This window comes from Melozone crissalis, unplaced genomic scaffold (genome assembly GCF_028551555.1).
Source record: "Melozone crissalis strain CALT ecotype California unplaced genomic scaffold, PUWL_Pcris_2 ptg000019l_1, whole genome shotgun sequence".
NCBI classification, from domain to species: Eukaryota; Metazoa; Chordata; class Aves; order Passeriformes; family Passerellidae; genus Melozone; species Melozone crissalis.
The window spans coordinates 10,084,864-10,112,081 of NW_026535797.1; the positions used below are offsets into that span (position 1 = coordinate 10,084,864).

Sequence of the window (27,218 nt, forward strand, 5' to 3'; positions counted from 1 at the left end):
CCACTTTAACAATAAAGCAAACTTCCATTTTGCATTTAGTCCAGTTTGGCTCCATCTCCTGCTCAAAGTTACAAACTACATATTGTAACATTTAGATAAGCTTAAAAATATGAACCTCAAAGGTGTTAATCTTACAAAGTACTTGAAGAATGTTTGCTAGAGATGAAAACTATCCTAAGATATTAGATGTGGTCAGTGACTCAGGTGTTAAGTTTCACATATTGATAATTAGGAAAAAGAACAACTGAACACCTATATTGGTGAAACCAGTGGCACTCTGGATAGCTACAATTCCTGAGATGTCCTACATTTAAAAGCTTGTAGCTTCACTCATTCTGCCATTAAAAATTCCAGGTGGAACAAACAGGACACTGAAGAAACTCAGGGATGCAGCAACTCTCAACAAAGCTTATTTTTAAGACTCTAGAAAATTTAAAGCACTGACAGACTGAAAAGGCAACTTGTAAATTCTGATATTGGATGGAGCAGATAAGAACCATGGCAAAGAAAACACCACCTTGGAAACATTACTCCAATCACTGCACTCCATAGCAATCTGAAGCAAACAGCAGAGAAAACTTCTCTGCTACTCCTGATTTTAACAACAGTCTGAGGAAAAAAGCCTCCTTTAGGTTTTGTTCTGTTTTTTTGGTTTTTTTTTTTTTTTTTCACAACAATACTTTCACCTTCATGTAAGAACTTTCCTTAAAAAAATTTAGTAACAAATGAGGTTCTACTTTTCCTCCTTTTACACAGTTCTTTCCCATGCAATTAACTCTTCAACACAGTGGGCTGACATGGATTTTGCTACATAATCTGCCTGACTTCATCCCTGTTAGAGGCTCTCTTTAATTCTAACTGTAGCTTCTAACTTAGCAAGCCAAGCTCAGTGCAGGGCAGTCACAGCACTTTAGAGGCTGTACTTGACATCTTGAGGAGGTGCTGCAATTTCAGCCTTTCCCATTCCAGTCCCCTGTGTACCAACATCACTGCAACACAGTACACCCGATGAAACAATTGGTGACATCATGTTTTTTCACACTGGCTACGCTACAGGGAAGCGGCACAGCACCAAGAAGGAGCCTGTGGGAAGGAGTATGCTCACAGGGCAACAAAGTGTCAACTTAGAAAGTTAGCCTCTCTAAAAATGCCTTTTCAAGAACAGAATGAAGTTTAGCAGCAATTAAATAAAAAGCCACCACCCCCTCCAAACTTACCTTGAAGAGGGATCCTGAAAATCTTGATAAATCTCCCAAATTTTGTGCAAGTAGTTCAAACCTTATTCTTTAGCAGATGAGAAACTGAATGATAGCTAAAGGCCTACTCTTCCTCTGCACTATTAACAACATTGTGTTCACTTGTTTCCACCAGACTGCTGCTTACCCATTTTCCCACCGTGCTTGTTAACCCAACTTAATGCCACACCCAACCCAAAGATCTCCTAACACAGCTGAAGTTGTTCAAGTTACTCAGCTGCACTTAGGCTTCTCTAGGCTGAGCATTGTAGAAAAAAAACCCAACATCCCCAAAACAAAAGTCCTTGCTCTAATCTACTTCCACTTTAATGAGATTATGTGATAAAATTCATGATCAGTCTTAGATGGATTTAGTATGATGCTTCTTAATAAACACAGTAATTAGCTTAATGGCATGTGAACTACTTCTCTCTTCCAAAAATTCAAACAACTGTTGTGCTGCTATCCTAGCACTAGCAAGCCTAATCAGCTGAGAGCAGAGCTTGCTACTACTACAGCAAGTTATGTATCTGGTGGTCATGGATTAGACACCTCAAGTGTGTCCTTGCAAACACTGGACCAAACAGCACCAAATCAGTAACCTGAGGTGTGAACCTGTGGCCACATTCTTTGGGTCCTTCTCTGAACTCTGAACTGGCTTCACCTGTGAGTAATTCAGGAACATTCTGGTCTGCAGCAGGCACCCTAACCTGCATATTGAGGGCTCTGTGTGAAGGACAAATTTCAGATTCTTCAGGGTTCTCAAATACAGTCTCTTTCCATGCTAGAAGTTTTGGGGGCATTTGGGACACTTTGTTTCACATTTTTTACTTCTCTTCACTTAGAGGAGTCTTCTCTGCAGCTACTGAGTCCCTGGAACTATAGAAAACTTTATGTCACAACATCCTCTTCCTCCAGGCTTAAGACTTAACTGCAGATAGTCATTTCCCACATGTCTATCACTACCTGGTTGCTCCATATCAGCTTCAGTACTCTTCTCTCACCCTACCTTGTGATGCAAGGATAAGCACTCCTGAGCCCAGCCATCAGTTCATGCTCTCCTTTCCTGCACTTCCTGAAGTTCTCAGTGGGGAGTAAGAGTGAGTGCAGATCAAAACCTATCAGAGAGCTTTATTCTTCAGCTTTGTTGAATGTGTCCTACACAGAATAAATGCAACATACAAATTCACTGTTTCTCACTGTACTACTGAAAGTTACATAAGCTATTCTTTAAGGTTATTATGTTCTTATAAATGTAGTATTTTAACATCAATGGATTCTCTTTTTACAACTGCTTTGCTACCTACAAAATTCATGGTTTGTGGTAAATCTTCAAGTGTTTCAGGAGAATGCATCAAGCTATTCAACATCCCTTTGCCAAAACTGTAGACAGCAGGAAAAGATTTCACTTTTTGACTGGGGACTGCCACTTGGCTCAAGTTATGCTGGTCTTGTAATGGGATGTAATGGAGGGGTTGTTACACAGGACAAGATGCAGGAAAAAGGGCTGTGATTTGTTTTGACACAGTTCTAGGGTCTTTTCAGGATTCTCTGATACTTACCTTTTTTCAGTTCAATAACCAGAACACAATGGATTTGGACAAGCATAGATTTGGGGCAGTTTTCTTCTGGCACTGGCAATGTGCAGAAGAGGGGGAAAGAGTGGCTTGGGAGAATTGCTTTGTCTCATATTCTGAAATATGCCACTTCAATATGACTGAAGTGTTTACTCCATCTTGGTGGATTCCTCTTCAGAAAGACAACATAACCCAAAAACTTAATATATACAAGTTACAGCCATAAAACCAACCATTTTAATTGAAGCCATTAAAAAAAAAGTGTGAGGCAATATAAATGATAAAACTATACTTAAGAAGAAATAACTAGCACTTTCTGAAAAGCTTTAAAACAGCAACAAACACTTTACAAAAGATTTGAAGGAAGAGAATAAAATTTCCAAACTACAGGTATTGTATAAAGGTAACATTAACAATTATCTTATAAAATACAGCAACAGAGACAAAATGGACACTCAAGCTCATTTGAAACTAGGCCTTCTGGGGTCTTGGTTAAAATGTGTGTTCAAAAACTATTTTAAACAAGGACTAAATACTTCATCTTTTAAATGTACAGGTCCCTGGCATAAACATAGCACTATACACATCTTCCAAATAAGCAGTAATTACAAGTTCCTTTATCCATGTGTGGTGTCATCTTCTACAAAGTCTTTGGCCATTTCTGCTGTGATCACATCAATATGACTGACCTGGTGGAACAAAGAATCACTCAGTTATTACAGTACTTCCTGCAGAATAGGACAGACATTTCTGAAGGCTCCAGGACTCAGCAATGGGTCTATGATTGATTTATAATCCCTTTAAAGAATGTGACACTGGACATTTGCAGGCATTTAAATTCTCTTTCAAGAATGAGAGAACTCTTTATAGAAGACTGTGTCATAAACAGAAATTTATCAGCTGAAGTGAGTCTGATTCACTCTGAATTCTTGCTAAGTCTCAAATGCACAACTTATTTTAATTATGGTGTTTACTGAGAAGCCTATCTATCATACTACTTACCTTATTTCTGAATTTTACACCATAGAACTTGTCAGCTGACTCAAGCAGCTCTGGCCTAAAAGTTGTTGTAATAAACTGAGCATGTTCAGCTAGTTCCATAATCATATCTAAAAAAGAACACAAAAATTCTTTATTAATGTAGCATTTTTAATAAAGTGAGACAGACAAAAATAGCAAACTCTTTGCCTTATTCAAAATGAGGTTTTGGTTAATGAAGCAAAAACCCCATAAATCAAGAAAGTATCCATACCAGTTTTATTTCCCAGATAATACATACAAGTATTATCATTAATTCCAGTATGAACTCTGAAAAGTCCAGCCACTCAGCAAACCTAGTATATTCAACTTCTATGATGAAAAACCACGAATGCACTTTTCTATTCCTTTTTAAAATCAAAACAGACTTCAAAGCAGGACTGTTTTTCAACACACTGAAGTGCAGTAAGGAGACCCTTTAGATACAGTAACAGAACAGAGCTTCAGCTTCTACATTAAACCAAAGTTCATGAGAACTTCTCCATACACACACTGGGCTTCTCAAAAATGTGTTTTTATGATCAAAAGCTTTATTCTTAAACATCAGGGATGAGAAAACAAACTACTACCTTCAACCACAATGAAGATTATAAAAGGCAGACAAGTACCTGACACAGCTTTTCTATGTTGGGCATCCAAGGCTTGGTCGATTTCATCAAACAAGTAGAACGGAGCTGGATCACATTTCTGGATGGCAAATATTAGGGCCAGGGCCACTAAAGATTTCTGTCCACCTGAAAGTTGCTGCATTTCTCTCATTTCACCCTGCTTTCCTGTGAATGATACCTAAGAAAACAATGCACCAGCAAGATGATTTCAAAACATTAAACCACAGCTTCACTTGCTATTAAACAAACATGATCAACTAAATGCTGCCTTTAAAAAATATAGTTAAAAGACAACCTAAGCAAACATTCAAGAGACTAAAAACCAAATATTTTTCCTTACCCTTATGCCAACTCCAGTGAACTGATCTACAGATGGAACACTGCTCTGAGATCCAGATCCCCTCTCGCTCTCAGTACTGCCTTCACCTTCATCCTGGGACTGACTGCCTTCCACATCTCCTTTCTTCATCACCAATGTGGCCTTGCCACCAGGTACTAACTTTTGGAATACTTCACTGAAATTTTTTGACACCTGAAAAAGAAATAGTCATTTTTACCTCCTCATTTTTACAAAGCGAAACCTACTCATCAAAACCTACTCATTTTTACAGAGTGAAATCAAATGCAGACAAGTGCTTTTGCATGAACACAAAAAAAAGGGAATCTGCTTCAAAGATGAGATTCATGCTCTTAAGCAGAAGTGAGAAATGTATGCTGTACAAAGCTTGGCTTAAAACAGGAGTCAAAACAACTGTTTTTGTAGTATGAGAATTTTCAAAAAATTTTTCAATAAAATGGTCCAATTAAAACATAGACCTGTGGCAAAAATAACATTTTCTTAGTAATCTTCAGTTAAGCAAAAAACCTTTAAAGAGAACAATTCACACATTTTGTAGTTAAGATTCTTTGCTAACATTAGAATTCCTTTCACTAAATCTGGAGAAGAGATTTGGTGCAGTTTTTTGCCACAGTTCCCAAAAAGGGCTGTATGTAAGTATATAGGAACTCACTTGAGAGGAAGTATTTAAGAAGTTTAAAGCAAAGCTAGAGTTGTATTGAAGATGGGCACTTACTGAAAATGGTAGCATTATTTACTTTTCAGTTTTTAAAAAACCCACAAGCCTCAAATTACACGACTCAGCCTTCTCTTAGTACAGATTTATTTATTGTCCTGTTCTTCTCATATTGCTGCTACACCATGGGACAACTTGATTGATTTCAGCACCAGTGTCTTTATAATTGTTCCCATTCTGTTACCTGTTTGAAAGTCAGCTGAATAGCCTCGTATTTCCTGAGCTCAAGGACATTCATCAGCTCCATGATGGATTTGTAGCCCCTGTCCAGTTCCTCTTGTCTTTTTATCAATTTTTCCTTCTGCTCTGAGAAATTCACAAACTGATCTAAAGCTTTTTTATTAACGTGACTGTATTTCTTCAGTTCAGTATTGCATTGCTCCAGCTTGCGGAATAACTGCAAACAGAAAACACGAACACAAAGTGACCTGCAATTCTAGTCACACTTGACACTCAAGATGCAGGTGACACCAATGTTTCAGGTCATAAAACATGAAACCAAGCACACTATTTACCTGCTTTAAACTTAAAGTCTGATACTTTTCAAAAGCCTCCTGTGGAAGTGAACCCAACTCTCGTATTTTCTTCATGCATTCCTCTTTCTTCTTGAGGAGCATGCCTTGCCTGTTTGTCATTTTTTCAAGTTCTTTTGTATCATGGTTAATAGCATCCATATGCTCCTTCTCCATGTTCTTCCAGCGTTCCATGCTCTTCTGAAGTTCTTTAATCCCTGCTTCTGTTTTGTCAATAGAGTTATCCAGATCTGCAATATTGAACAAGAGTACAAAACCCAAAGCTGTAAGTTTTACACGCCTCTATAAGATCAGTAATTATCCAATGAAGTATTTATGAAACAAAAAGATAAAGAAGATCTATTAAGAAACATGGTTAAAGTTCAGGCAGAAAGCTGAAAATCCCTCTTTTCTTCCCCATGAAGAAGCCATGAGTATATGGCTTAAAAAAAACCCAAACAAATGTACTACAGTCATATTGTTCAAGTCTAGAAAGGGAAGCAAAGGAAGTTTCAAACCAAACTCAAGCAGCTGAGTTTGAAATGGGTTAGACAAAATTCAGGAACAATTATACAAGATCTTGCTTGTAGGACAGTTGCCTTTTAACTACCACACCCTCAAGCTAGAAGCCCAACACAAGTTAATTACATTGGGATCTATTTCTGAATCAAATATGGCATGTGTGAACTTTCAAAAGCCTGGAGAGTTTTCTTTCCAAAACATGATGTTACCAACCATCTGACCGTGCCAGGGTATCCTTCACTCGTTTGTTGATGGCCTCAAGTTCTGATGTTGTGGCAGTAAGAACTGTGCCACCTTCTGTCTCTCGAAGCTCATTCAGTTCCTATGGGATAAATAAATGCCACCAGGCTTCAGCATGAATGGGAACATAAGCCAGACAAAAAAGATATTTTCTGCTACTCTATATATAACTATTACATACATATACTACTCAATATTTTCATGATGTTCTAAGGTCTAATAAGTTAGATTTTCAAACAAATCTGGCATCATAATAGTCCTATTAATACACAGACCACATATTCACAGTAGCTTTTGGCAAAAACTTGCTGAAATTCAAATCAATACTTAACTCAGTTTATACATAGGGAGCAAACCCCACCACAAATAATGCAGTGTAACAAAGAAGTATCTATGATTTACATGTGTTAGTATTTGTGATTTACATGTGATTAGAAAAAAACCAAACCCAGACTGCAAAAGCACATTTAAAGAAAACTCTTACTTGCTCCACTTGGTCCAAGCGTTTTCTCAGATTCTCATTGAGGTATGTTTCAACTCTTGTGATAATGCCTTCTAATTTAATCCTCTCATTCAAAAGCTGCCTGTTTTCCTGAAGAAAGTAGAGAAGTATATTAGCTGCCTTACCTGACTAGGACTATTTTTACCTTGTTATAAGAAAAAAATTAATACAGCAACAACAAAAAAACCCTCTTCACACAATTCTGTATATTAAAATCTCACAGATCTCTGGACTGTTCCTCTAATTTTAAGTAACAGAAAAAAAACAAATTAAAAAGTGTCTAGTGTAAAAGTCAACTGTACAGATCATTGAGTTTATTAATCATTATTTGTATCTGAATCCAATTCTTAAACCCAGAAGTGCTTTAGAGAGTATATTAAGAAGCAGTATTTTTCCAGCAACATATGTGTCAATCTAAAGCTTAGTTTTGTCTCACCTACCACTCACATATAGAAATTTTCCTTTCTCATACTGTGCATCGTGCCTTCACATGATATCTATTTGTATTTATTGTTGGGAAGTCAAGAGCAAGAAAATTGTGATGATTTCAACACAAATAGCCTTAATTCTCACACAATCAACTGGCAAATTTCACCTGGTGTTTGAGAAAAACTTGCAAATACCCTTTGCAAATGACAGAACTTTAAACACACCTACCTACTCCTGACTAAGCACTGATTTACTGACACTGTATTCACAAGTGACTTTTCATACAGAAGGACAAAAGTTTACTGCTAAGAAAGGTACCACATTTAATAGCAAGATATTTTCATTTCCTTACTTGCTGCAGCTGTCGAATTTCATCATTAAGAGCATCCACACGTTTCTGATCTTCAAGGCTGAGCTGAGACAACAAATCCGTGCCCAGTTCTGCTTTTAACGATTCTCTAGTTGACTCCATGGCATGCAAACTTGCCTCCAGGCTCTGCAGGCTGCGTTGCTGTGGGACAGACAGACAGAATCACTCCTCAAAGCAATCTCTAGATTTATATGAATTTCACCTCTTCATATCAACATATTTTTGTGACATATCTCTAGTTATCTCTTAATATTTCATATTATGATGGTAACCAGAAGGGAATGCATGTTTATCAGTAACATTAATGAAACAATTAAAATAAACCAAGTAACAGCTTTCAATATTCCCATACCAACCTTAGGCATAAATGTCTTTTCAGACTGCTGCCTTTTCTCCTTCAGCATTTTCATCTCTGACAAAATACTGTCTCGAGAGGCTTTGAATTTTCTCTGCTGTGTTTCAATTTGCTGCATTTGGTTCATTAGCTGGTCAATCTCATTATTAATCCATACTGTGGGCTAAGGAAAATTCTGTCCTTGTTTTAAAAATCATTTTTTTTCTACTAGTACCTTCAATTTTTTTCTATCTGACATGTTCATATTTCATCAAAATAGCAAACAAATCAAAACTCCACCAAACCATAATGATCACTTGTAGAGGAAAAATCAAGAATCATCAACAAAAACAACTTGAGCAGCTTATCAACTTATCAAGTAACTTATCAATACCAGGAACTAAGCTAAATGAAGATTTCCTTGCTTATTTTATTACACAACATTTGGAAGAACACAGGGATACATTTAAACATGCAGGGAAAGCTCAGACCTTATAAAATACAAAACAGATGTCTCTAATGCACTGATGCAAGTCAAAAAACAAAGGAGTTCAGTTTGAAGGACAGAATGACCTGAGTGATGGATAAGAAAAATGTATAAACCTCCCTTACCCCTGAAATGTAGGTATTGGATCTCAAAAGGACACAGTGCAAAGAGACTGAAAAGACCAAACTGTCAGGCAACTCAGAGCTTATTACAGCACAATGCTCTCCCACCTCCCCTCCACAGCAGAAGTGGACTGTGCAACACATCAATTCAGGACACAAGTGCTAAAAATATAGCCTGAGTCAGAAGAAGCAGTGAAGATTAACACAGATAACAAGAATATCTGGTTATGGCAGTTACTACAACAGGCTCTAAAAGGAACAGAAAGCCTCATAATCTAGGGTTTAACCTCACCTCTAAGCTTTAAAGATCAATATCAAATACAGTAACACAGAGAACCAGGCTGCACACAAAACAGTCAAAACAAATGCCACAGATAATATGTAACAAGTCAGTCTCCAGTTTTCCATCTATTACTGTAACCACAAAAGAAAAGCTTTGTGTCACACAACCTTCCCCATTAACAACAAAAGGATATTTTCAATGTTTCTACGTAAGTTTTCATTGAGCTTTGCTTCGAGTTCCCCAAGTTCCTCTTCTGCTTTTCTAACATCTTTTTGCAATTCAAGTCGAGACTTCCTGGTGTCATAATAACCTCCAGTCAAAGCACCTCGATGGCTGACCTGGTCACCTGAGAGCAGAACCCCATGAGATGTAAAATGCACACCACACACTTGCCTGAAGTCCAGCACAGTTCCCACAGCACAACTTAGCAGGTTAACCAGAACATTTCAACTAAGCTACAAAAGCACTGAATGTTTCAGCAATCATGTATGTTTACAGTAAATAGGGAAATGTTTATTTCTCTATTCAATTTAAGTGCTATTTCCTGTCTCAAAATCTTCACAGACTGCTGGGATCTCCTTTAAGCAATAGCTTTTTTTTTTTAATTTTAATTAGCTTCTGAAACCATGCAGCTTGAAAGAAAATAAATACTTATATTAAGGGAAAAATGCAAATGCCTAGCACTACCAGTTTGAAAAAAAATCTCAAGTCTTCTATGAGGAAATAAAGAGATGAAGTAATTAGCAGCATCTGTGGCTTACAGAGTATGCTGATACTGAAAAATTAGTAATTTCTTCCTCAGACACCCTTAGGAATTTTTTCAGATTGACTTTAGGACACAAAGAGACAACAATAAGCCTGCAAGGAATCTGCCCTCTTTAATGCAGACAATTTAAAAAATTATAGATTATTTCAGAGCACATAAGATGTAAATATATCTGTTGCACAGAAGAATTCACATTGCCTTTATAAGGAATTAAGGAATGGCCTTAAGGAATTATGGCCATTCATTCACACCCTAAACACTGGTTTGAGCTTGGGGAAAACACAATAAACACTGCAGGAAAACAAATACCTGTTAAATTGGATAAAAAACTGCATGAATGCAAACCTAATCTGCTTTGCAATTCTCAGGATGGAGACCCATTGCTACTAAAATTTAGAACATAAGAAAATTCCATACCTTGCCAAGAAATCCTGTATTTTTAAGCACTGTACTTAACCAAGTGCAACGTTGTACATAGATCTCAGCCAAGTATGACATTATTTTTAATAATTTTATTTCAACAGCACTGAACAGACTATGTTTAATGAGTCCCATGTTCCCAGGAATCCTACTTTTGCAATAAATAACCTATAAAAAATTGCAGTATTTACCTTCCAGAGTGATACAATCCATTGTGAAAGCTCTGGCCAGCTGAGTGGACACTTCCATGCTACGACAAATTAAAGTCTTCCCAAAAACATGTTTGAAAGCTTTATCAAATCTTGGATTGTATCTCAGTTTACTGATCATAGGAATAGCATCCTAAGGTGAGAGAATTACAATTCAGCAATTAAGTAATTCTTGAGTATCAGGTTACAATAAAACTCTACCTATAAGTATTGCTTTTTCACTTGTAAAGTGCAGTTAATAAAGAGCAGATACCCTGTAGAAAAATGTTTTTCTATAATATACTTTATGTTCAGAAGTATACATTTGAAGTAGCATTTAACTGCAGACAAACAGAAAAGCAAGTGGTGGGCAATAAGCAATGTACATAGTTCAAAGCATGAGGTTTTGTGGCTATGAAGCAAAGATAGGTTCAAAAGTAATTCTCACTCACATTAGTCTCAGGATAAGCAGTATCTCTAACATCCAGCTTGTTCAGAGGGAGGAAAGTAACTTCTCCAGGAAGGTTCATTTTGTTAAATTCCATTAGGATCTTTGTACTGACCTCATCAGAATCCACAATGTGATAAAACAACCTGTTTAACAAGCCAAACAAGTAGGCAAAACTTTACTATGCTAAAAGGACAAACATATTTGTATACAGACAGTATTCTTGCAGATTCCATTACATAACACATCACTATAAAGGTGCATTGCATTTCCAACTCCATGCCTTAGAAAAAGCCAGTGGGTACTCTTTTCACTTCAGTTAAAATAGGATTTGCTGACAACTTTACATTCCACTGTCCAGCCAGGAGCAGCTCAGTATGTGTACAGTGCCACTGTGTCCACACCTCTGTCTGCATTTCCATCACACAACATTCAGCCCCCCCTCTCTGCATGGATCTCCAAAGTTTGCCCCTGCTGCCTCTATACACCACACACAGGGACAGAGACCCCATCTCCCTGTGCACTATAAGGGAATGAATTAAGTGATTTTTCCTTTCAAGTTGAACTGAGGCCACTTGTTACATTTTCCAAACTATGGGGCACAGGATTCAGAGAACTGTGAAGTGCTTGGAAGAGACACCCTTGTTCACACTGATACAAGTTTCAGAAGAGACTGCTTTTCCAATTCCAGTAGCATCAACATTTCAATGTGACACTTTGCAAGATCATGTCACCTCTGTCCTCTTTCCTGCTCTTATGCCATTAGCTGCACTTCATTAGAACAAGAGCTTTCATGACTACTCATAAGTTGGAACAGGGACCGATCACACAAAAAGATGATCTTAATTAACCTGAAGTGTTAGATGTTGCAGCAAGTGGTGGATCACCCAACAGGCATTTACTTCTAGAAAACATTTTACACAGATTGATTAACACTCAGCATCTTTTCAGATAACTTTTAGACAGCAGTTTTTGACAGTTTAGGAGACCATTCTCAACCATGAGATTTTCTAGCACAAGTGAAATAATTCTTATTATTTACTGAAATATCAGCCTTGCTTACTGCAGAATTCTCCACACTGCAAGATGCTATCCATTTTATTCAATATAATTCAGTCTCACCACCAATGACCCTGGCAAGTGTCAGGAGTGTGGGTCTGGGACCTTTTTTAGTTAATTTTTTTTCTCTCTGCTTTTGTTTAAGGTTTTTTTAGACAAAGTCAGGAGCAGCTAGAATTATCATTTAAATAGTCAGAATTCTTAGTTCCTTCACAAATAAACAACAGTTTGATCATGCCATATAGAAAGCACTTTGACAAAAAAAAAATGGAAGATGTCAAGATCAAAAGAATAAAATTTCAGTAGAAAAGTTGTGACACTGCACTAAATAGCACATAATTAATTACCTGTTCCCTGCAGTGACTTCAACACAGGTGTAGAATGCTGGCTCACATTCAAAGTTGTTCATCACAATTCCATGATAGCCATTCAGAACGTGCTGGTTTATGCCTTTCCGACGGAAGTGCTCCAAAACTTTGTTTATGCTGTCTATTCCATTCAAAATGGCCTGTTAAAATACAGCTAATTACTGCATTGCAGTTAAAATGCATGGGCATAATATTCATTTTAACTTTGTGACTGGTTTTATGCCAAATTCCTGTTAAATAACCTATAGCCCTAACACAACATACCTAAATGAGAGATTATCGCTTTTTAGTTTTGTTTGGGGTTTTTTTAATCAAAAAGATATCAGAAGAAATTTTAAAAATATTCCATTTTTGCCTAGTCTCCTCATATCAACTACCTTGAGCTCACAAAACTCATTTTCAAGTAGTGCTAGAGCTCTCAATATTTGAAAACTTGAGCACAGAATATAATTTGTCCTTCTTAATTGTGACAGAAAGACCATAATTATAAAAGTAACTATCATATCTTTTAGATAAAACTAACTTGTCAAGAATGATATTCTACAAGGAATTATCAAGAGTGAGGTTATCTTACCTTTCCTGTTGCTGCTCTGAGAAGCTGCTGTTTCTTTTCTAGATCCTCCCTCTTTGCAGCAAGAGCTTGTTGTTCTGCATTCTCTTCTCTCCATAGGTAACTACAGAACAAAACCAATGAAATTTTTTAAGTGTGAATGCAATCTGAATGTTTTATTATTATTTTCTTAAAGGCTGCTAATCTAATGGGAAGGCAAAGTGCAGAAGTTCATACATGGCCATATTTAAAAAACATACCTACATGCCATGTTAACAACTACACAGTTGGGGTCCTTCACATTAAGTGAGATTGAGACATATTTCAATTAATTACTAACTTTCTTTCACTCTGTAGTTCATCCTTTTTATTTTTCACTTCATAGTATTTTCTGTCCAATTCTTCAACACGAGCCTTCACTTCATTGAGATCCTGGTCCAGTTTCTAACACAAAGAAAACAACAGTATGAAACTACAGCTCTCTATATTTAAAAAAAAAAATCTGTTTTATTCAATACTGAACTACTAAAAATTCAAAAAATTGCTACAAACATTTTAACCAGCTTACAGCAAACTGCAAAAGCAGTAAGAATAAAGACAGCTTTGTAAAGAAGCAGTAACAAGGTGTAGGTGCCACACAGATGGCAAGGCAGGCACTGAGTTCAACTGTTCCTCTGGGCATTGAAGTGAAATGGATGCCCGTAAGTCACAGCAAGAACAGGAACCAAAACAGTAACTAACACACATATAACTTCTCATGCTCTGAAATGACATTTGTGATAAGTACAACTAATCTTGTGTACCATGTCAACCTGCTATTAGTCAAAAGCCTTAGCCTGCTCTCCAGCAGTACCAGACTTTCAAGACAGCTGCTGTCAACAGTGTGCTGTTAAAGCCAATGCACAGACATCCCCCTCTGCTCACTTAACACCTGCCACTTTCAGAGCAGTTCAGGGCTAGCACTCCATAGTGTTTATGTATTTGTATGTGTACAAGGAGGACTAACTGTGTTGTGAAAACACAAACAGTTCGTTCTAAATCAACCTTGCAGGCTCTCAATCACATTCACCCAAGATGCTTTCTCTTTGAACAACAAAAAGCTGTACAACTTTTCACCTAAGCATAAATCAAATCCTTGTGGAGGAAAAGGAAACCAAGGCATGTTTATAGAAAGGAATCAAAATCCACAACAAATTTAACCCTTTCAATTCTACAGAATTACCATTGAGCAGTACAGTATAATTGCTGTCAGCCAGTGGTAAATGCCATTTTCTTCATTCACCAACTCAGAGAATCACAATTTTGCTAATGTGGATCCCAATCAAGCAGTATTTTAGCAGAACACCATCATCTTTGTACAACTACACTCCTGCACGGTGTCAGACTGACCCTCAATTTCAGTAGGTATACTACACAAAGACCAAGACCATCAGCATTGGCACTGTATGTTCTCTCAATATAAAAGCAGGGTTTTCACAGCTACAGCTCCTAGCAGAAATGCTACCTTTGGATTATTTTGCTGTACTTGCACTGTAAGACCATTTCTGAATGGAAATTAAATCTAAGTTATGCAGGTAACAGATTAATCTTCTAACACTCCTAGGGATGTAACTTCTAACCAGCTGCAGCCATGGTACAAGGGTGCAGTGCCTGCTTCATAGACAAAAAGACCCTGTTGCTTTCCCTGTTGGGAAAATGAGAGAAGTGAAAACAGCCAACACAGACTTCCATAAGAATGTAACAAATTGTTTTCTATTAAATGGCCATGTTCAACATAGACAAGAGCAAGGCAGATAGAAGCCTATTCCTGATAAGTCAGGCCAAACACATTGGGGAAACTATGAGAAGACAAAGCCAACATAAAGAGCAAAGACAGTACAATGCTAAAGGAGTTGAAAGTTTATCTGTAGATGTTTTCAATAAGCATTTTTCAAAGCCAACACTCAACCAGAAAGTCACATCTTCCTTATAAATAGGCACTGAAGTCTGACTGTCCACAACTGAGTATTTAACCTTTCTCTAAAAAAGACTGAGAATAAGCTGCAAACTTACACTGTACTGCTCCAAGTTTTTCTCCTTGTTTGCCTCTGTATCCTCCAAGTCCTTGTGTATAGCTGCAATCTGCCTCTTCTTGTCATTGATGGCTTGATCTAAGGACTTCAGCTCTTTCTTTATCCACTTATCCCTCTCCTCTTTAGAAGTAAACTGGCTCCCTCGACCTTGCTTTGCATAGAGATCTGTTCTTTCTTGTGTAGCCTGTGCAAGTCTGTTTTGAGAAGGGAGAGACATGCTGTATCATAAAGAAATCTTGAATTTATTAAGAGCAAGCATTAAGAATCAATATGGGAAATTTCAAATGTCATACCAGGCCCTCAAATTCGAGCACCAAATCAGTAACAAAAAGAAAAGGATCATGTATAAACAAAATAATCCATAAGAAGTGGTTAAGCTTCGAAAATAATTTTGCCAAATACTGTTCCCACCCCAACAATAAAGCAGGCTTTTTACAGACCATCTCCAAGGGCATGTAGCTACCCTGCTGTCAAGCAGCAAGTACAAATTTTTGTTAACTGCAGATGGATAGCATTGTTAAAATTTGCATAGAATGCCACAGACCTAGCAATTCCCCTCTCTTCTTTTTCTTTTACGCTGTTAAATTTTGGCTCTGTTTCTGCCAATTCTTTCTGCTTCTCCTCGATTTTCTCAAGAAGTTTTTGCCTCTCCTTTAGCAGTCTTTTCTGAAAGTCAAACAAAGCAGTATTTAAAGTTAGTATTTAACAAACTATTACAAAATAGTGACAGGCTTCAGTCTAAAACCAAAACCTCAGTGTACATGAACACTTCCTTGTGTCATTGACATTTTAAGACTTCACTAGTGTTACGTACCCTTTGCTCACTGTTGCCAGCTAATTCATCCTGTAGATCTTTTGCCTTCAACTCTAATTTAGTCCTCTGTTTAATCTGCTCCTGTCTTTCAGCACTAAGTTGCTCCTTCTCTTCTTTCATTGCAGAAATCTTGGTCTTCAGCTCTCGAACTTGCCGCTCTATTTCCTATGCAAATTTAAGTATGCAGTATCTTAAACACTGAATGAACATTTCACTGTTTATCAAAACTCACAAGATCATTATTCTGTAGATCACAATACACTAGATGTGTGAAAACCCCCAAGTTTCCAAACAGCATGAAAGCATGCAACTGAATTTAGCACAGATGCCACCAGCCCTCATCCTCTCCCTCCCCACCTCCTCCAAAAAATCCCCAAAACCACAAAGCAAAACAAACCTCTGGAGAGCCCTTTTAAAAGTATTTTTACCTCCATTTTATCTCTAGCATCTTGCTGTGCATCTCTCAGCTGCCTTGATTTTTCTCCACTCGTCTCTCGTTTAGCAGAAAGCTGTATGGAAATATCACCAATTGCTTAAGCCAGATTCTGCTTCAGTAGTGGTTTCAGAATGAAAATAATTTATTTAGTGAAGAACAGTGATGCTGACAAGTACATACAGTGCAGGTAGTTCAGTGTGCAGCTGCAGAATGCTGCAGATTAAATTCTGGGTGGTGGAAGCCACAGGCAAGAGAACTAATGTCCCTTTGCAAAACAAAGGGCACAGGAACCTGTGGCACTCAGAGACACAGCAGCAACAGAAGCCCCACACTTCCACTGTGAGGGGATAAAAACCCAGTTTCCTCTGCTGGGGTCCCACCTTCCTTTGTTATTTAGTCATTGCACCAAGACTAAACTACCTTAAGGATCAAGACATCTGAGACTCTGCTATGGGAAGCCTGGTCTGACTGTGAGTGTGGTGCAGGGAGTCAAGTGAGGCACCTGCACTGGGAAGGGGTTTCAGTCCTAGCTCAGGTGGTGCAGTTCTGACTGCCAGAATGGCTCCTGGAATGGCTGCACAGGAAAGGTTCCTTAACACTGCCAGGATTCTATCAAAGATCACAAGGAGATGGTAGCAAAAACAAACCAACAGCTCATTACATTTTGTACCAGCCAAGATATTTTACCTCATCAAGCTTAGCTCGAGTTTCATTAAGTTCCTGATTATAAATGGTGTATTCCAATGCTCTCCTCATTTTATCCCATTTCTGGTACTGTGCCAGCTCCTCTTTCTCCTCTTCTAGAGTATGCAGTCGCTCCTCAATGTATTTCAACAACTCGTTGATTTTCTCTCGCTTGCCCTCTTTAGAAAACATGACAAGACAGAAATTCAGTTAAACACTGTAACACAACCCCCCATCTTCACAGCCACTGAATCTACTCCAGTGATTCCCAATTGACCAACATACATGAAATGTACAAACACCCCATGTCCAAAAGTTCTCCACAAAACCATCCCAACAGTAGAACTGTTGATACTTGTTATATAAGACAACACAAACATGTACTCTCTTGGTTCACACACCTAATAAAGACTGCACAACATGAACTTTAGTGTTTGCACAGCAGCATATCCTGATTTCTGGATCACTGCCAGCTGACATCACTCATATGTTTTGAACAGTAAATTTATCTGTATTAGCTTAGCTAAAGGTTTTATTACTAAAAGCACACAGAAAGTAACTTATTAAACCTTCTGAGATATTGGAAATTCAAGGAAGAAATATGACAAGCTCTGCATTGTTTAACATCCCACAAATAACATCTATCTAGCTTTACTGAAAAAGCCTGAAGTTTTAGAATTAAATTAATTACTGTGGCATAAAGTAGTAATTTCTTAAAGTTTTACCTGTTTCTTTCATTAGTGAAATACTCTCCTCTTTACGTTCATCGTACACTCTGGTACCAGCTACTTCTCTTAGCAACTTCAACCTCTGAGAGTCAGGAGCTGTGGCCATCTGGTTGATCTGAAAATTCAAGATCTGATTTCAATAACCTGCTCTGAATGTATGGCTAACCACAACAGAGCAAAGACTGCACTCTTGCTCTGCCTGCTTGCCTGAGGTTTTGGCAAGAAGATTCAGATACACAACATACACCACACTCTGCTTTCCCTTTGAGACAATTACTTCAGGACCGCAAGTACTCTGCTTGTAACGAAATTTGTTGCTTTTCAAATGTTTCCATTTGTTTCTAAAACTCAGGATACAAGTACTATCTACACTGGAAAAATCATAAATCACTCAAAATTATATTTAGAGAAACTCAAGCTTGTGCTTTTAAGTCCTGTGCTAAATCAAACAGTTTAAATGCCTCCATAAAACCACAATAAAATTCAGGGGTTATAAATCTTAGAATAATTCACATCATGAAACACTCATTAATATGACATCAAATCAGTCATACAATTACACTCAACATAAAACTCACTTCCTTTCAATAGAATTTCAGTGGCTGCATGCTTTTCTAAGAAGGTAACTGTTTCTAATTTGTCTTATATTAAAACCAGTTTGTGTATTTTGGCTGTTAAGTAGTGTGCACCAATCCCCACTACCACTGACTTTCCAGCTCAAGCACTTTCTTTCAAATGCACACATTCAACTGTATAGGACAATTTATCCTGGTAAACATCTGGCAGGCTGTACTATGGGTTAGCATTCCTGACATCAAGTGCTCCTCAAGTCTTCTCCTCTTGCATTCCTCTCCAAGTATGCCTTCCTTTGGAGGTGACAGTTCCCAGTCTCCTTGATGATCCACCCTGTGAGCCACTCCAAGTAGTCTGTGCTTTGTCTCCAGATGTGGCTGTCCTTTGAAAGTTCTAGAAAGCTGCTTGGGTCTTGAAGACCAGTTGAGACAGCCCATGCCATGAGCCCTTTTCCTAATGTGCACTCACTTTTGGTACTTCTGCACTTTCCATTCATTCCCTATTGACAATATTTTCAACCTCTTAAAATTCTCTACCATTACTTTGCTGCCTCATCTATAGGCCCAAAAATCTTTGAATTTATACTGAACTATTTCACAGGAATCAAGTTTGCTTTGTATTTAAGTATATGGAAAAAAAAGCCTGATTGCAAAGATCACCATGATAAAACACCCTCTGCTAAGTATCAACATTTACAGACATGATTTCTTTTTTAAATCGACATAAACTACTAAAACAATAATACCTGCCAAAGAAGCATTGACATATAAGAGCTATTTCAAGTTGAGGTAGATTTAGGTTTTGGTTTACTTCTGAAATAATTGAACTAAGTTTGGCATCCAGGAAACATTATACCCTCAACAGTGATTCTTCTACTTTGTGAAAAAGAATCTTACCTTTCCTTGTTTGACAATATAGTAGGGATTACTGCGAGAAAATCCAGCACTTTCAAGAAGATTCATGACATCATTTTTCCTGAAATGTTATTATGAATCCATTAAAAACTTACAGTAAAAGTGAGAGCTATAAAATGCAGTAAATTATCACAACTATACATCACATAATATCACCGTGTGCAATGCATGCTCTGTTTGAACAACCTTCTTTATTTAAAAATGGCTAATTCTAAAATGAAATGAGAGAATAAAAATGGTAAATATCTGAAATACTATAGAATTGGAAAAAGATTAAGAAATAAGCACTCAAAGCACAGAGGAGGGAAATACAGGCAAACATATCATAAGGAAGGATATAAAACCACTGAGAGTGCAGTAACTCTTCTATTTCAAAAAAACCCTGAAAGAAATACTATGCAAGCAGTTAAATACCACACCAATGGATGGATTAAAATGCCAATTCAAAGTGTGCTGTCTATTCTACAAGTGCTGATAGCTAGTTCTAGCTATCAAACTACTGGCACTCAGTATTACACAACAGAAATAAATTATTTCATGCTAGGGATGCAAGTGTTGGGTTTGCCTATAGAATCTTACAGAACTACTACTGCTCTCATTCAGATAAGGAAAAGAAGTACCTACGTCACCATTTTCTTGTCTAAGAAATATTGGTCCTTCTTGGCTCCAATGACTCTGCGAAGCGAGACTTCCTCTTTATCAATCTTAAGAAAACAAAGCCCAGTAAATACACATACTGCAAGCAGCAGTAACTAACACCAGAATGTCTATGACACTTTTTAGCAGAAATGACCCAAAAGCAGGAACTGTGCTGAAGCCTTCCATAAGGCTGAGATCACTTGAGTCTGCAATGATAATCTATGTCCAAAGCAGGACTCTGAACTTACCGGTAACCTGTTGTCAGAATTGTCAAATATAATCTCCACAAATGCCGAAATAACTCGAGGACCTGTTCCTTCCTAAGAGAAGAGATGTTCTGGTTAGACAGCTGCCAGATTTTGAACTCTTTCTTCTCCTCTTTTCCTTGACAACCCCACTTCCCCTTTCTTTTCAAGGACTTCAGATGCAAGAACATCTACATAATTTCCAGCACACATTTTTATTTCTGATAATCTTGGCTATGCATTCACTGGTGTGCATTATCAACATAATGTAGTACTGTGTAATAAATTCCCTTTTGCCAAGTGAAACAAAGAAAATTACTTTCAAAATAATTGGCTTGAAATATCCACAGCCCAGCAACTGAACATTTTTGCTGTCCCATTCAAATGCATTAGCTTATTCTTTAGTTTTGCTGCTATACACGTTCACTTACATGCAACAAAGCCAGTCTCTGCTCTGGGCGAAGATGACTAAACTCATCACTGAGGACAAACTGAATTGCTGTAATAAAATAGGAAAGAAACAGAAAATTTATTCTTTCCTTCAGGGAGACATGCAACAGTTCCATTAACTCAAAACACACTGGTTTACTGTTGTATAATACAATCAAGCTGTTGCCAAAATCTTACAATATTTCTTCATTAAAAACCTTGATCTGCTGGATCTTTATCACTCAACCTGCTGTACAGCAGGATTTATCTGAAGAAACCATTGTTGCCACATTACTGGTTCACTGCATAATCATTAACAATGCTGAACAATTAGGGATTCATGAGCATCCTTCTACATATACACAGCACACAGGCTAGGCTAAAAATATTGCTAAAGTACTTAGCATTAGACAATTTATAAACACAACCATCACAAAGCATGCTAACATCTTTAATTAGCATCTTTACTCCTCCATTAATGCTCCCACCTCACAAAATCCCCCTCATAACCTTATATTAAAAGAACGTCTAAGCTGAGCCAAACTGCTATTGAGTAGAATTTAGCCACTAAGGATGTCTAAAAAAACTGTGAATATCATAATCATCTTTCATGGAGGGCAACTTTTAAAATCCATTTCCTCCTGTAAATACATTTGCCAGCTGAAAGTCTTAGAAGGGCCTTAATAAGAGAAGCTGAATTCTAGGGAAAAATCTGGACTAAGTATTAAACAAGTGCATTGATATCTGCCTTTCATCACTGTCAAGTAATCTCCATTCTGCCACTCCTTATTGAGGAGGGTCATTTATTAAACCAAGTTCTAGCAAAAACAAGCAAAGAAACCTGCTATCTTCAGCATCCCTTGGCTAACAAGAAATCCATGCTTACCATAAAAGAAGTTGCTTTTTCCAGATCCATTTCTTCCCACTGAAAATTAAAACACAAAGTATGACATAAGTTAAGCTGACATAGGTTAACACTGCAATATACTTTAAAAGTGACACGAAAATATTCAAGAGCAGAACCCAAACATAACACAGCCAAATGAAATCTCCAGGGACTGAGATGAACTCGGTAGATGGACCACTCGAGTACAAGACACTAGACCTTTGCCCACTCAAACATTACTGGGACTTACAAACTCCAGAACTACTCCACAATGAGAATAACAGCTAAACCAATCATATTTATTGCCATCTTTTGGTTCTTATACTGACAATCTGATGGATAAGAACAGTAAACACAAGTCAAATTCTCCTGGCTCCAGACCATTTACCCAGAGGAAACCCTTGCCCATACATTCAGGTTGACTGCATGAACTTCATGTAGCACATTAACTTTGTTATACTCCACTTGTTAATCATAAAATACTGGAATAAATACTACTTCTGCACAGAAAATGAAAGGTGTAAGAGCACAGCACTACACCAATATAATCTCAATGTTTATACTGCAGTGTTTCAGCAAGGCCCAGAGCCTTCTCTTTAAGATCAGCACCTGCTGCATCAGTTTCAAATCCACTCATCTTCAGGTAGCAATGAACATCCCAGGCTTTCCATCTCTGCCTGCCTACACAGCATCCAGACTCACCTCATTCCAAAAACTGTTATCAAGTCTTTAAAAAGAAGCCAAAAACTCTCAGTGAAAAGAGATTTTTTTAGTGTATTTTAAGAACATAAATACCTGGATAAAGTTTTAGCTCCTGTAGAAATAATATTATTAAACAAGACATGTATTCATGTCATATGCGTGCTTTTTTCCTAGTGCCAGAGTTAAATCCTGGCTACTAAGATTTTATGTCCAAAATTGACTGCTTGCTGTTGGGTCAGCAGTCTCAAAAGTTGCTGCACAATCACTAAAACCAAAGCAAACAAAAAAGGCAGGGCCAGGCATCCATAGACAGAAATAGAAGAGGTGTGAGAATGGTGGGAAAAAAATACGCTATTAAAGTAGGAATTACTCAAGAACCTGCACTTCAAAACTTGTACTTTTTGGCAGTCTACAGTCCAGAAATTCATCCTTTAAAACTGCAAGAAAGATGATCTTCTTTCTCTGCAGGAGTTTATAATTGCTGGTGTGCTTAAAAATGATGAGACTCGCAGACCAAAAAAATAAGAATCCCATACAAATTCTCTGGTGCTGTTCCTGCAAGGACAACTTTAAAGGAGGTCTGGCTGATACAGAGACGTGCACCAAGAGGGAGTTTATGAACCTCACTCAGCTTCTGGAGGCTCAGCTTTGTCCCAGCAAAATTGAACATTAATAGTTGTTTGGGGTAAGTGGAACACATGCTGTGGAACATTACAGACAGAAGTTCCCAAACCAGGAAATATAATCATCAAATGTAACCAGAATATTAAAAACTATAAAGGAGACTAACATGAATATCATCTGAAATAAAAGTGCAATTTTAACTAGTGATAAAAGACAAGTATCAGAACTTACCAATGACATTGTGTTTGGAGCTGAATGGGTCCACAATGGTTTGGTCCCTGTAGCTTCGAAAGCCCTGAATGATTACCTGGTGAGAAGAAGGAATTATTTTAACAAAGTTCTCTCTGGTTTTCTACTATAAGGTTTGACAGAATATTTATATCAATTACAATTTAATTTGCCTACCTTTCCTGCACACACTCAACTTTCCAGCTCAAGAACAGAAACTCACATCAAACTTGCCCCCCACCTAAGCATTGATTTAGGGACAGATTTCTCCCCTAGCAAGAGATGCTGGTACTTGTGCAGGCCAAAGCACAGCAAGCAAGAGAGTTCCAAGAGGTTTTTGGAAAAAAAAGTATTTGCTTAAAGTATCATATATAGGAAAGGAAACTGAGTATAACAAGCACTTAATTTTTATAATGCAATCTACTTAGAGCACGAGAATTTTATTGGTGAATTCTCCAAGCAGGGCCATTGCAGGCTGCACAAACTACCAGACTGCCTATTTCACATGCAATAGTCTCATTTTACTGGGCAATCTAAAGGGAAACATCAAAAAGCAAGCTTGTCTTGGCTCCAATTCACAGCCTAAAGAGACAAAAATGTACACAAATAACTTCAGGAGCTGTGCAGCAAACAGTCATCTGAAAGCAGCACATCAAACTTCAACTCTTTTAACTTCAGCAGCATTTTGAGGTTTGCCAGGCCCAGCAACGCAGCAGGTACAGAGTTACAATATCCTCAAACCTCAGCTCTGCATAGCAACAAAAGGAATCCACCTTGCAGCACCAAGCAAGCTGCTCCACAATCAAAGCTGGCTGAGAGCACAGCAGCTCTGCTCTGCTCGGTAGGACAGAGGCAGCAGCACCCGGAGGTCTGACACCTGCACATCTCTCAGCAGGAACGCTTGAAACAGGATTGCAGTTCCCATTGAATAACTGTGTTCTCTGCCCAGCTCCTCCCCAACAGAACAGGATACAGTTAAAGCAGTCACAGTGTTTCACTAGGACAGCTACAATGCACTAAAAATTACTTCTTAACAAGACACAAAAGCATCTTGCACTACACTTTTAGTGCTGAAGATTAAGATATGAAATGACTTCGATTTTTTGTTTGTAAGGTCTAGGGTGCAATCACTATTTCCTATTTGTCTGAACACGTCGTTCCTTCTCTCACACCTTCAAGTGTTAAAGGAGCCCATAGTCCAGAAAATGAGCATAATACTCTTTATTCAAGAAGCACATACAAAACTCCAGCAAAAAGCCTAGAAGTAGTACTGCCAACATTTGAGCAAGCCTTTCCTCACTGCTACAAAGGCCTTCACCGTTCTTACACCTCTTCTATTTCTGCCTATGGATGCCTGGCCCTGCCTTTTTTGTTTGCAATAATTTTAGTGATTGTGCAGCAACTTTTGAGAGTGCTGACCCAACAAAGGTGTTGTTACACCCAAACACCTCAAGAAACATCTACCTTCAGAACTGCATCCACATTCTGGTAGTGTTAAACAAACAGTGGGGGAAAAATCCTGCCCAAAAAAAGTACTGGACAAAAGACTGGGAGAGAAAAATGCCCATATTTATTCATGTCAAGTTTGATCTTCAGTCTTTCTCCCATTGTGTGACAGGCCACTAAAAGTATTGTTGTGGAAAACTCCTCTTATCACCTGTTTATAGTAAAGGATTAAAACCATCTCACTAATACTGAATAAAAATGCCATGTCAGACAGGAAATCAAACACTGGAATTTATAAAAATCAAAATGAAATAAAACTTAAAAGCATTAGCTAACTTTTAGTCAGAACTCAAGAGCCCTTCTCCTCCCAGGCACTATGGCTTTCTGGTCAAATTCTCTTTGCAAAATTATTTCATATCTGGAATCTGAAGCTAAGAATAAAGGTAGGCAGCAAATGAAATGAAAAGAATGAGAATTGTTACACACTCTCCTATAGCTCCTGTAACAGTATTGGCTACTGGACACCCAATTTTCCTTCTTTTTGTTTTCCCCAAAATGAAACGTTTCCCCTGCTCTGAGTTAATTTGGACTTACTCTATAGATCTCCACTACTGTCCGCTTTCAAGTAATTCAAATCTGGAGAACAACAACTCTTATTCAAAGTCTTTAAAGCAATGTGCCCATCTATGATGATTAATCAAGAATGACTTACAAAAGTGCGATCAAAAGGTGTTTGAAATACTGCCCAGTCAGATAAACAGTAGATGAGAACCTGGTATCTGTGTAAAACATTCACCTTCAACGCTAATAAAGTATTCTTCTTAAGAAAAACACCCGCAGGGTGTGAGAAACAGGTCAATTTTGAGTCCACCAGGAAATGAGAAACCTGGTAAGCTTTGAATGAACACACATATGCAGCAACACGAAGGCAGTAATAAAAATCTGCTACTCAAGCAGCTGCAGGGAAACTGCAGAAGTAATATAACGCTATCCTCAAAAACTGTTTGAAAAAGGTGCACACCAGGATCTTTTCAAGTGAGCACCAGCCACAGATCGTTTGGCAAGGGTAAGGCATAACAGGTGAAATGGTTCATGCCTGGGGGCCTGAGGTAGCACCCCAAGGCAGAGATCCCACAATGTAAACAGCTGAAAGATGCTTCTGACAGCGGAGCAGAGCCCTTTGTTTGGGTACGAGCCTTCCGCGGCCGGGACACCGGGGCTGGCGTACAAAGGGGCCCCGCGAACAAGTCTCGGGTCCATGAGGAGACCCCAGCGGCACTTCACACCTGCAATGAATGAACGGGGAGCAGAGAAGGAGAGAAAGCGCCGCCAGCCCAGCCGGCGGTAGGACCTGACCCGTGTCCGGGCCGGGGGCACCTCCCTCAGCCTGGACCTCGATCCGCCCCCCGAGACAGGAAAGATCGAAGCCAAGGCCTCCGAGCCCGCCGCGAGCCCGCGGGTCCCCTGCTGCGGGCCGGGCAGATGTGAAGGAGCAGAGCCCCCAGCTCCGGGGCGGAGCGGGCTGGGCCAACCCCCAGGCCGGGCACAGGCCGCACCGCACACTGCGGGCGGCGCGAATCCCGCCGCCTCACCTGCTTGATGTACATGTTTGCCGAGGATGCGGCAGGCCCGCCAGGCTGCCGTTCAGCCCGCCCTCGCCGTTTCTTTCCGGTCCGAGCGCTCGGCTTGACCGCGGGTCTCCTCCGCCGCTTCCCGCCCCCTCAGCCGCCCCCCGCTTCCCGCACAGGGCCCGCTCACCCCTCACGCAAACAAAATGGCGGCGGACCCTCCCCGTCCCGTCCTGGCGCGAACCATTCAGCGCCACTTGAAGGGAGAACTGTGGAGCAGAGAACGCGCTCGTGTACCGCTGAAAAAGCGACACCACGTGAAGCAGCGGGAATTTCTTTTTTCCGATCTTCTAAAGTGCCTCGGCCGTCTTTTGGAGGGCGCTGCGTAGCGAGGAAGCAGGTCACTCTGCCTCCCGGGCGCCGGGGTCCCCCCTGGGAGTTAGGAGAAGTGGTTTCTCCCGCCGAGGGGCGGATTGGGCGCCAAAGGCAAGTTGAGGCGAGCGGAGCGAGTGGCGACGCGCGCCTCTGGGGGGCGCTGTCGAGGCCGCCCTGAGGGGCCGCTTGAGCGGGAGGTCAAATAATAAAGGCTCGGTCTGAGGACCCGGCTTCCGTTCGAGGGTGTAAAAATTATTTTTAAAAATAAAAATGATAATGGAAAATAGGCATCGGCAGTCTTAGGGCTGCGTAGACGCGCCCCTTGCCCCAGGGCACCCGTTCCCTCAGCCAGCTCCTCCCGGCTGTGCAGGGCTGGGCGCCGAGCTCCGCATCCGCAGGGGAAAAGTCCGGGCGAAGCCGGGCAGGCGCCCGGGGTGAGCTGGGCAAACAGCGCTGGCGCGGAACATTCCCAGGAAAACAGCTTGGCTGGGTCCCTGCCCGCTCCTGTACCCACCGAGCCGCTACCCAGCTCCCCCGAGGAGCTGTCAAACACACAAAAATAAGCAAAATGGTGGGAGAGAAGCTTTAATTTTCACCTAATCTCTTCCACTTATGGTGATTTCAGGTTTTGTCGTGACACCAGTCGGGGTGCGACATCTCAGAGCAAATGCAATTTTCGATTTAACAGTGTTCCTTCAAAACTGTGGCTGTAGCCAGCACTTCC

At 39.3% G+C, this 27,218-nt stretch overlaps 1 protein-coding gene across 1 annotated transcript; it reads right to left on the reverse strand.

Moving 5' to 3' along the window:
- Positions 1-1,095: 1,095 nt before the first annotated feature.
- Positions 1,096-26,281, reverse strand: SMC3 (structural maintenance of chromosomes 3). Its single transcript, XM_054276996.1, has 29 exons — positions 26,144-26,281; positions 23,109-23,184; positions 21,552-21,590; positions 20,668-20,735; positions 20,240-20,311; positions 19,977-20,056; positions 19,335-19,413; positions 17,863-17,980; positions 17,141-17,316; positions 16,446-16,526; positions 16,018-16,182; positions 15,748-15,869; positions 15,184-15,397; positions 13,472-13,575; positions 13,156-13,255; positions 12,561-12,721; positions 11,159-11,300; positions 10,710-10,860; positions 9,526-9,678; positions 8,463-8,614; positions 8,089-8,247; positions 7,290-7,397; positions 6,779-6,887; positions 6,047-6,294; positions 5,716-5,928; positions 4,799-4,990; positions 4,459-4,636; positions 3,815-3,921; positions 1,096-3,501 (listed from the first exon to the last, which is right to left on the reverse strand). The coding sequence occupies exons 1-29, from the start codon at positions 26,156-26,158 to the stop codon at positions 3,430-3,432; spliced, it is 3,654 nt and encodes a 1,217-aa protein (XP_054132971.1). The 5' UTR covers positions 26,159-26,281; the 3' UTR covers positions 1,096-3,429.
- Positions 26,282-27,218: the final 937 nt, after the last annotated feature.